The 11,425-nt window shown below is 30.4% G+C and overlaps 1 protein-coding gene across 1 annotated transcript in view; it reads left to right on the plus strand.

Annotated features, from left to right (window-relative positions):
- LOC128133079 (uncharacterized) overlaps positions 1-10,408 on the plus strand; it is a 14,767-nt gene extending 4,359 nt beyond the window's left edge. The window contains exon 2 of the mRNA XM_052770088.1: positions 10,277-10,408. Within this exon, the coding sequence (XP_052626048.1) occupies positions 10,277-10,341 (65 nt within the window). The 3' untranslated portion in view covers positions 10,342-10,408. The remainder of the gene's footprint in view (positions 1-10,276) is intronic.
- The last annotated feature ends 1,017 nt before the right edge of the window (positions 10,409-11,425 follow it).

Below are 11,425 nucleotides of genomic sequence, written 5' to 3' on the forward strand. Positions count from 1 at the left end.
GTTTGTGTTGTTTCGATTGTCATGTAAAATGGTGGGTTTCAGTTTTAGAGAGGGGTGGTTTCCAATGCTAGTAAGGGGAGTTTTCGGCAGCGGCAAGGGTGTCAATGAGAAATAAGCATGAGGGTAATAGGGGAAGACATAAAGAGTGTATGGTGGGGCCTATTTCTATTAAGAGGGTAAGAAAATTTCGAGGGTGTATGTGAGAGAGGATACCAAAAGTTTCATATTCGATGGTGGTGGTGCTGGTGACTGGTGTGTAGATTCCTTTTACAAATAGTTGTGGTGACTTGGTAAGGCATGTAGAAGATATGGTGGATAACCTATTGACCCATGTTCAAATCCTGGAACTATTAAGCCCTTGTGGCCATGGAAGTTTCATCTGCATTGACTCTAGGGCATGAGGCAAAGCCTCATGTTTCTAGTGGAGGATTAGTCGGTGTACGAAAACTAGCTCGGAAACCCTTGTTAGGAAATTTCCCATTCCAAAAAAAGGAAAAAAAAAAGATAGGCATGATGAGGAGGGATAAAGGGGGTGGATGGGACCTATATTTATTAACTAATTTTTTAATAAGTAAAGAATGAACAAAAGAGGTTAAATCTCTATATTCTAATAAAAGAATAATTTTATTTTCCTTTTGTCACGTGTCATCCTATTAGGTCTTCTAATTAATGTCATGTCACTTGTCAACCTATTGATTCTTAATTTCAAAGTTCAAATTTTAATTTTCCTACTCTAACTACATTAAATTAATAACCTTAGAATAAAAATTAAAATAAAATTAATACATATTATAAGGTGATATAATTTCACATATTAATTTAAATCAATGATTATAATTTTATATAACTAAAAAATATATCTTAATTAATAATTTATTTAAAATAATTGATTAATAATTTTGAGATTTTTTACAATGAAAATTTAATTAATTTGGTAACAGTGGTTCTCAATGCTATAAACTAGTAATCAATAAAGGTATAATAGTATTTTATGTTGTTTAGAAACTAAAATTGAAACATAGCTAAATCATAAAAACAATCCGAATAAAAAAAGCTAGTGACTAGACCCATAGGATATACCAAACTACAGGGACCATTCATGTAATTTGTCTATTATATAGATAAAATTGCAAAAATGTCCATATGATTGTAAAAAATATATGGTTTTGGTCTAAAAAAATTGTTGTTCCATCAGTGATCCAATATTGGATACGTTATGTGGTTTTGGTCCATATGGTTGGCATTGTTTCTGGTTCTGGTCCATACCATACCTGAAATGACGAATATGCACTTTTATAATTTCTTTTAATTATTTTCTTATTATTCTAACTAAAAATGAAAATGAAAAATCTCACCCCCCACTCATGTTATCCCTTCCCTTCTACCTTTATCTCATGTAAAAGTCACACATAATTCACTCTAAGAACCAAAGGTTTTCCTATCTATCACCCCCTTTTCCGCCATCGACGTCTATCAACCCCTTTGTCACCATCGGTGTCCAACATTGACACCATTTACCCTCCATAAGAGCCGAATTGTGTATTGTGAATTCTGATTTTGTCAATAACAGGGTTACATAGGTCTATATATATATATATATATATATATATATATATATATATATATATATATATATATATATATATATATATATATATATATATATATATATATATATATATATATATATATATATATATATATATATATATATATATATATATAGCTAACTATTACACTTTAGTACATTATAGTCTATACTAATCTAATTGTGTCTAATACGCCCCCTCATGTTAAGGACAGACAACCTATAGCTTGGACCTCAAGAATAGAAACCTCAGAGTTGCCAACGGCTGTGTGAAGATGCTAGCAATCTAATCGTTTGTTGATATAAGCTAAACTTTAAGATCACCATTTGCAAGTTTTTCCCCAAAAAAGTGAAACTTAACCTCTACATGTTTTGTATGAGCATGAAATACTGGGTGGGCTAAAAGATAAGTTGATCCAAGATTATCACAACATAAAACAGGCGCTAAAGAAGTGGTAACGCCAAGTTCTTACAGTAAGGCTTAAAGCCAAGTGAGTTCATGCTAGCAAGGGATTTGTACTCAGATTATGTGGAGGATCGAGAAATGGTGCGTTGTTTTCATGTTGTCCATGAAATCAAGTTTAAATTGAGATAGATAACAAACCCCCCCGTGGATCAACAATCATCTAGGAAACCAATCCAATCGGCATCAGAAAAGGCAGTCAAGGAAGATGAAGAAACGGTGAAACCCTTCCAATAGGAATTACTAAAGGCTTGTAATTAGGTACCGAACATGTGTCGAATGAGCATACCATGATCAATCATGCCATGTAGATAACGAAGAATCTGTTTGATAGCAAACCAATGATTCTCCATGAGGGCATGCATAAATTAACACACATTTCTTACTGCATATGCAATATCTGGTCGGGGGAGAGTGACATACTTAAGAGCACACATAACCTGCCGATAGCTCATAAGATCCGAGAAAAGGGGGATATCATTAGTCGATGAAGGGTTGGTGGTGGTCATGGGAGAAGGGGTGGGTTTGGATTTGGAAAGACCAACTTTCTATAGAAATTCAAGAATGTACTTCCGCTGAGAGAGAATAATGTCAGAGCCTCAAGTGACTACTTCGATACCCAGAAAATAAGATAGTGGATAAACACATTTTGTTATTACCTGTAATGATGATGTCAGAGGAACCATTTTTGTGTTAATGGAAAGTGAAAGAACCACACGAATTGTGATAGACCTGATCACGGGACTGAAGGTGTTGTGGTAAGCCACACTCGATTGTTGGTGAAAACCTTTTTCAACGAACCTCGCCTTGTAGCGAGTGATGGTGCCATCCTTGTCACGCTTCAACCTATAAACCCTTATACAATCAATAATTTTAGTATTAGGTACCGGAGGTACCAAAGACCATGTGTTTTTTTATCAAGGTATAGTATTCTTCTTCCATTGCTTTGTGCCATTCTGGAGATTTGTTGGCAATAGTAAAGGAAGTGCGTTTAAGAATAGAGGCCATGGTTTGATGAGCGATTAGTTGGAAAAGGACACATTGCTTTGGGTTTTAGTGAAGATTAGAAGGATGAGGACGAGGCATCGATGTTGATGATGGAGTAACTAGATCAGGTTGAGGAGTATGTGTTGTAGACGGAATAGAAGGTGGAGCTATATGTGGAGAAGGAGATGTAGGGATTGTGATGAGAGGGAAGGTTGGCTCATTGAAGCGGACATGATAGGGTATGTAGAGTCGGTCGGATGAGAGATGAAGGACATCTATAACCATGGTGAAATGGGCTATACCTAAGGAAAATACAAGGAGTGGAATGAAAGTCCATCCCATGAAGGGTGTATGGGCGAAGATGAGGAAAGCAGGGGCAGTCAAAAACTCATGGAAACGATTAGTCAGTTGAGAGTTTAAAAATATTTTGGAATGGAGACTGCTTGTTGGATGTGCGAGATGGCTTACGATTTATGAGATAGACAATGGTCTCAAAAGCAAAGTAACAGAAATGTTGAGGAGTGCTAGGCTGGGCCATCAATTTAAGGTCAGTTTTGACGACATGTCAGTTTTGATGTTCAACGAAGCCGTTTTGTGAGCTGGTGTTAGGTCATGATCATTGGTGAATAATATTGAGGGATGTAAGAAAGAAAGAGGTGTAATGAAATTCACCTCTCCACTCTGTCTGCACTTTTTTTTATAGAAAATTGTCTTTCCATTGTAGTGAAAAATTTTAAAGATATTTTAAACATTTAATTTTTGAAACATAGGAAAAAGCCACATATAACGAGTATGTTGATCAACACATAACATAAAATAACGATGACCATCATATGAAAGAACCGGAGCAGGACCCTAAGCATCACGATAAAGTAAATCTAATACATTAGAACTTCGAAAAGAAGAAACATGTAAAGAAAGTTTTGATGACTTTCTTAGTTGACATGATGAACAAAAACTTGGCAAAGTCTTATTTGTAATAGGTAGTAAAAAACTAGAAAACATAAACTAAAAAAGAGAGTGATGAGGATGCCAGAGACGCCTATGCTAAGTTGTAGAGGATGCTCGAGTTGCAGAGAATGTTATGTGACGAACAGAATGAAGCAGGGGTAGAGGTAGCGAATAGAGACAATTCTCACTAGGGCCCATGAGAAGATTGTTGTGAGCAAAATCGTCCTTGAAAACAAAAAAACATGAGTGAAATTCAAAGTAAACATTATTATCAAGAAAAAATTGTTGAACAGAAAGTAAGTGCTTTGTGATGGTTGGTACATGAAGAAGATTAGAAAGATGAAATGTTTTATTTGGAGAATGAATTTGATAGGAACCAATGTGAAGAATAGGGAGTCCCTTACCATCAACTTAGAGGTTATTGTGACCATGATAGGCACGAGGGTCATCCATGCTTGCTAAATCTGATGTGACATTGCTGTTGGCAGTGTTTTAAAACTCACCGAGTTGTCAGATTACTCCTCTGAGTACTTGTTACTCATCCCCTAACCGAGGCGAGTTAGAGAATCTCGAGTACTCCCTGATTGGCCCCTTACTAAACTGAGTAGTGTTGTAAAACTCTGTCAACTCGGTGATTAATATGTAAAATATACTTAATGGTTTATTTAACATATACACATGTGATTATTTCTACATATATATCTTTGATTTTAAGTAATTATTCACGAAGTGAGATAATGATGTGTTTTTTTAATTTTTGTGTATTCACATTTATCTAATTTTGTTATATATTCCAATCAACTTATAATTTTGACATATATCATTTCCCTAAAAATATTTCTTCATGAATTACCGAGTACTTGCTACTCGGTAGTCGGCCGAACATGTACCGAGTAACGAGTTCTACAACCTTGGTTGTTGGTGCCCGTGTCTGGAAAAAACCAAGTTATGGAGGTGGATGCCATGGATGGTGTGCTGTCAACAAATTTTTTTTGCGGGTTAGTTGTATATGGTGGAGGGGTCACGATTAAGGCATTGGATGGTAAATGACCAATGCCACATCGAATGCAGGTTACAAAGATGATGTTTTGGTTGGAGGCTTATTGTCACCCTGTCCACGATTATTGTTTCCATGATAAGATCCTCTATGACCTCACTTACCATGGTTCTAGTTGGAAGGCTTTCAAGAGGTGTAGAAGACTTGTGAGGTGGAAGATGATGGATTTGATGATGAGTTTATTGTATGGGAAGACCAAAGGAAGCCAGTTGTGCAATGAAAGAAGCAACCAGGTCATTAGTAGGTTTGACAGGTTCTTGAGTGGTGTGGAATGCTTGAACAAAGGGATATCGGGGTTTTTGCAAGCATAAAATCATGATCACTGAGCAAAGCATGCAAACTCACTAAAGGCTGTTGGACATTGTCAGGCAGTGATGGTGGACTTGAGGCCATTATATTCATCTCGGAAACTCGAGAGAGCAAGCGTAATGAGATCTTTATCCGGTATAAGGGCACCAATAGCAGCTAAGGCATTAGAATCTTATTGCATATCGTTAAGATCCATCAATTGTTTTGTCTCCTTTCATCTCTATTATCAGAAGTTGAGTTTTTCATGTATATTTTGTAGAAGATGATTGTGGTGCAAAAGCACGTTCAAGAGAAGACCAAAGTGCATGAGAAGTTGTACCTTGAACATGACGAAAGTCTGATTCAGAAATGGTGGATGTAATCACCATATGAACATCTGCATCATTGGCGATCCAGATTGAGTAGTTTGGTTTTGCTCGTGGTTCAGGTTTTGGATCAGAAGCAAATGCACCGGTCGATGGTAAATCTCTTGGTGGACACAAAATTATGTTGTCCACAATAAAAAAAAAACTTGTGAGCAAGTAGGAAAGGATAGTTCATGGCCTTCCAGTAGACATAATTAGTTGTTATGAGATTAGACGGAAACCTGTAAGAACTGTGGGTCTTATTTTCATCAGTAGTGAAGCAGCAATGGGAGCCATGAGCGATAATTATTGAAGAAAATAGACGAGAAAGTTGTTCCATGTTGGCCTTTGTAGTAAACCCTAGTTGTTTTTTGCGTAGAGTAGGTAACAGGGAACCTTCAAATCTGATACCATAAGGAGTCGAATTGTGTATTGTCATTTTTTTATTGTGTCGATAATAGGGTTACATAGGTCCATATATTTATATATATATATATATATATATATATATATATATATATATATATATATATATATATATATATATAGCTAACTATTACACTTTAGTACCCTCTATTATATACTAATCTAATTGTTTCTAATACTCTATTCAAAACGTTGACCACCTGTACCCTTGCAAGCAACCATCTAATTTATTTTCACGTGTCATTTCCAACAACCACGAATCGTCTCCCCTCAAAATCCAAAAGTCGAAAATGGTTCTAGAAATCAATCCCCCCTTTGAAACTAGAGACGGAAAACCCTAGTGTCGCCGTTGTACTAGTAGAACATAGAGAAAGATCCAACAAAAAACTCTCGTGTCGCAGTCGGAAAACCGTAGCTTCGTTTGGGCACGAATATAGCGTTCGTACTAGTAGAAGAGAAAGAAAGAAAGGCAAATAAAACCCATGTGATGCCCTTCGTTGCCCTTTTGATGGTACTGGTCATAGCCTTCCCGGTCTAGATATTTAGCTTGATCCGGTGAGAATGACGGTTGTGGCAGACAAGATCTATGACAAAGGTGGTGGTGGTGAACCGGATGAACTCAATCGAACATGTTTTTCCGTGTGAAAACAACAGTTAACAACGGTTGTTCCGGACGTCGATGATGGAAGGTGGAGCGGGTGATGAAAGGGTTTTTTCCTCTTTAGTGTTATGATAAAGATGGGAGAGGAGTTTGGTTATTTATATATTATTTTATGTTAAAAAATATAAATTTAAGTAATCAAAGTATTAGAACAATCAAACAAATAGAAAAAATAAATTACAAGGACATAAAAGTAGGGTTAAATGTATAAGGACCAAAATCATTAAAAAATCCAAAATTAAACCCCTAATATACTGATAAATATTTTTTTGGATCAAAACTATAAATTTTTTACAACAAGGGCCATATTTTTAATTTTGTCTGTTTTTTTAAAGTTTTTTTGACTTAAAAATGTAAAGTATATATCTTCCTATTCTAATAAATGAATAATTTTAATATACATTTAACATGTGTCACTATAATACAACTATTTATTAATATTATGTCAAATGTCAAAGATATATATTAGGCAAACACTTCAAAATTCAAATTTACATTTTCTAATTATATGCTAAATTTGAAGTTATAATAACTTTAAAATTTTTGTATATCTCATAATTAATGATTTATTCAAAGTAATTGATAAATAATTTATGAATTTTTATTATGAAAAATTTATTTATTTTGTAATTGTGGTTTCCACAGATTATAAACTAGTATGAAAATAAATAGATGAATAATGTATTACTTGTTACATATTTAATCAATTTTGTTGTTATTAACTTATTTTACATTAGCCAGTAAAAAAAAACCCTTAAAAAGTTTAAGCATCAACGTAGTTTTTAATTCTTCCATATTTTTTTAAATTTAAAATCAGTTATGTAGGTTTCCAACTTTAAAACAATGTGATTAAATAATTAAAAGCTTCATATGATAGGTCATGAAGTTTTTTTCGTTTAAAAACACAATATTTTTTTATTGAATGTTTGATAATTCAAACTTCTCAAAAATCAAATATCATTTTTGCCAATGTAATAACATCGATATAATGAAGTACAAAATTCAAATTAGTTACTATTTAATTAAACTGTCCCAATCGATTTTCCATGACGAATCTCTTTTGAGTTTTGCCACGTCAAAAATTGAGTCATTTCTTAAGTATTATTAGCTTACGGGTACTACGTTTAAAAAATTATAATAGTGTAGATAAACAACAATAAAACTTGCTTACCATTAGTAACATAATCAGGTAAGTAGCTAGTAATATTTTCGCCTTTAACTTTTTTTTTTTTAACAACGAAATTTATTGAAAAAGTCTAAGAATGACTAACCTTTTAAGTATTAATTAAACATTAAAAATAGATTTCAATAAAGGCCCTTCAACAAATAACATTTTGTAATTCTCACATCGAGTAGGAACGTACGCCATCACATTCGCAATTTCGCATCCTCAATTCCTCATGCAGGGACTTCGAGTTCGCAAAATCAAAGATCTTTTTTTTTTAATAAATATTTTGAAGGGAAATATTGCAATAACTATTTTAAATAATTTAATTTTGTTTTCAATTACTAATAATTATTGCAGTATTTAACGTTAAATTATGTATCACCCACATAAAGTTGTTTTTATTTTATATATATATATATATATATATATATATATATATATATATATATATATATATATTGGACAATTCACTTGAGATTAAAAAAAATATTTTTAAAATGCAAAATAAATAAAAATTTGAAACTTTTTTTAAAATATTATTTTCATCATTTATTTTATCCAAAAAATTAAAAAAAAAACCTCTTTTTTCAAAATATATGTCAAATATTCTAATAGAATATTATTCTGTAAATATTCAAATTGAATTTTTAGAATGCTAGAATATTCGAGTTCAATATTAAACTTTAAATATTCAATAATAATTCTAATAGAATATTAAAATATTTTAAAAAATCTAACAATTCAAGTAGAATATTAGAATATTTTAACATATCTACAAATTTTAGTAGAATATTACAATATTCTAACATTCTAAAAATTCGATTTGATTATTTACAGTGTAATATTCTATTAGAATATTTCACTTATATTTCGTAAAAATGGTATTTCTTTTAATTAATTAAATATTTTTTTTCTTATTATTTTTTTTTGGATAAATTAAATTACAAAAAGAATATTTTTAAAATTTTTTTTTTGGATTTTTCCTTTTATTTTGCAATTTATAATTTTTTTGATCTCCAAGATAAATGGTTAGGATCGCGTCCCCATGTCTCACAAAATTAGCATGGTATCAAATGAACTTATATATATATATATATATATATATATATATATATATATATATATATATATATATATATACACACACACACACACACAATTTTTGATTTACCCTTTATATTTTTATTTTTTTCGATTTAGCCTTTAATTTTTATTTTTATTTTTTTTTGGATTAAACCTCAACTTTATTTGTTTTTTTTTTTCTAAAATAATCATTACGTCTTTGTTATCTTGAAAGTTTTATTGCATTCGTTTGTATGATTTCATGATAGATGCTTCCATCTTCATGATTTTTTAGAGTAAATCCAAAGAAATTGTATTTTAATTCAATGTAGATATCCTTTAATTACATTGATGATCATTGTGCATCTTGGGTTGAAACTTTTGCATATCATTGCATGAAGTTACATAACCGTTAACCAATAGATTTACATGACAACCTCTCTAGATTTACTCCAAACCATCATGAAGTTGAAAGCATGTGTCATAAAATTATAGAACTAGATGTAAAAAATATTCAGGATAACAAAGATGTAAGGGTTTTTTTTTAGAAAAATAAAATAAATTGAGGTTTAATCTGAGTATATATATATATATATATATATATATATATATATATATATATATATATATATATATATATATATATATATATATATAAAGGCTAAATCAACAAAAAAAATGTAAGGGATAAATCAAAAAAATAAAGATTTTAAGGCTTAAATCAGAAAAATAGAAAAAAATGTAAGGGTTTTTTCAGATAAAATAAAATGAAATTGAAGTTAAAGCTTGTAAAATCCCAATATATAAGGTTGTTTTCGTGATTAACCATTTTTTTTAATGAGAAAATTTGAAATAGAAAATTTAATTTTATCATTGTAAAAACGTTTTCAATTTGCTTTTTTAATTTTTTATAGAAGTTATTTATTTATAATAAGCTAAAAGCTAATAACACTCATCAAATCATTGAAAATATAAATAGCAAGCTTCTTAGAAGGAAACTTAGATTTAAAAAAAAATAAAAACTCTTCCAAAAACTAATAACACTCATCAAATCATTGAAAAAATATATAGCAAGCTTCTTAAAAGAAAACTTAGATTTCAAAAAATAAAATAAAATAAAAAATAACTCTTCTAATATACATTTTTATAATTATCATTAGTTTTGAATTGAAAAAGTATTTAGACAAAACTTGTTGTAAATGCTATTAGTACGGTTTGTTATCAAATTTTATGATTTAACTTTTGATTTTAATTTTCCAGGTGAGAGAGACCTAAAAGGTTGCCTAACAAGATGTATCGACAAATGTAAGGATTTGAACATTTGAACAATTAAATCGGACATATTAGTAAAGGATGTGTAATGGGTATTCATTATACAATATAACAAGAAATATACTTATATAAAATGTCTTTGTTTATTCTTTTTTATAAATATTCTAACTTTTTTAAATCTTATAAAGAAGATCATTTAAATAAATATGATTAACGATATGTGATATACTTGTATCACATTCATTCATTTGAAAACTCAAAAACCTTTCAATTTTCAAGTAATTAATTTCACACATTTAAAAAGAGGTGTTTGGCAAATAATAATAATAATAATAATAATAATAATAATAATAATAATAATAATAATAATAACAGGGCCGGCCCTAAGGGTGTGCAAAGTGTGCAGCCGCACAGGGTCCCGAAAAAATAGGGCCCGAATTTTAGCAAAAAATTTCTACTTAATATATGTATTTATATTAATTTGTTCAATCAAGAAAACAAAGCTTACTTAGCTCAGCCGGTCAAAGCGCTCGTTTATGTACTACATGTTTTTTGTTTGGCGTTACTTAGATCCCCCGTATATCAATTTTACATCTTTTTTAACTACGAAGTTACATTCTTGGCCCTTCAAATTTAATAATTGTTTTTCGTTTAGTAAATTAATTTCCATAAGTTGCAATGTTAACCTTTCTAACTTTGATAAATTTACATTTGGTTTCATTTAATCAATTTAATAATTTTTTTTTGCGTTAGTGTTATGAATTTTATTAAGAAAAACAAATTTTTTTTTATTAAATTGATTAAATGGAACCAAATGTAAATTTATCAAAGTTAGAAAGGTTAAAATTGCAACTTATGGAAATTAATTTACTAAATGAAAAACAATTATATATATATATATATATATATATATATATATATATATATATATATATATATATATATATATATATATAAATAAGGGCCCATATTTTATTATTCGCGCAAGGTCTTCAATATTACAGGACCGGCCCTGAATAATAATAATAATAAACTTATATCTTATTCATTTATAGTTTATTAGTTTATTAACTTATAAGCTAATACGTTATAAGGAGACAACTTATGAAAAAATGACTTATTAATAGTTTCTCACCG

Source organism: Lactuca sativa, chromosome 3, assembly GCF_002870075.4.
Source record: "Lactuca sativa cultivar Salinas chromosome 3, Lsat_Salinas_v11, whole genome shotgun sequence".
In the NCBI taxonomy this organism is placed as follows: Eukaryota; Viridiplantae; Streptophyta; class Magnoliopsida; order Asterales; family Asteraceae; genus Lactuca; species Lactuca sativa.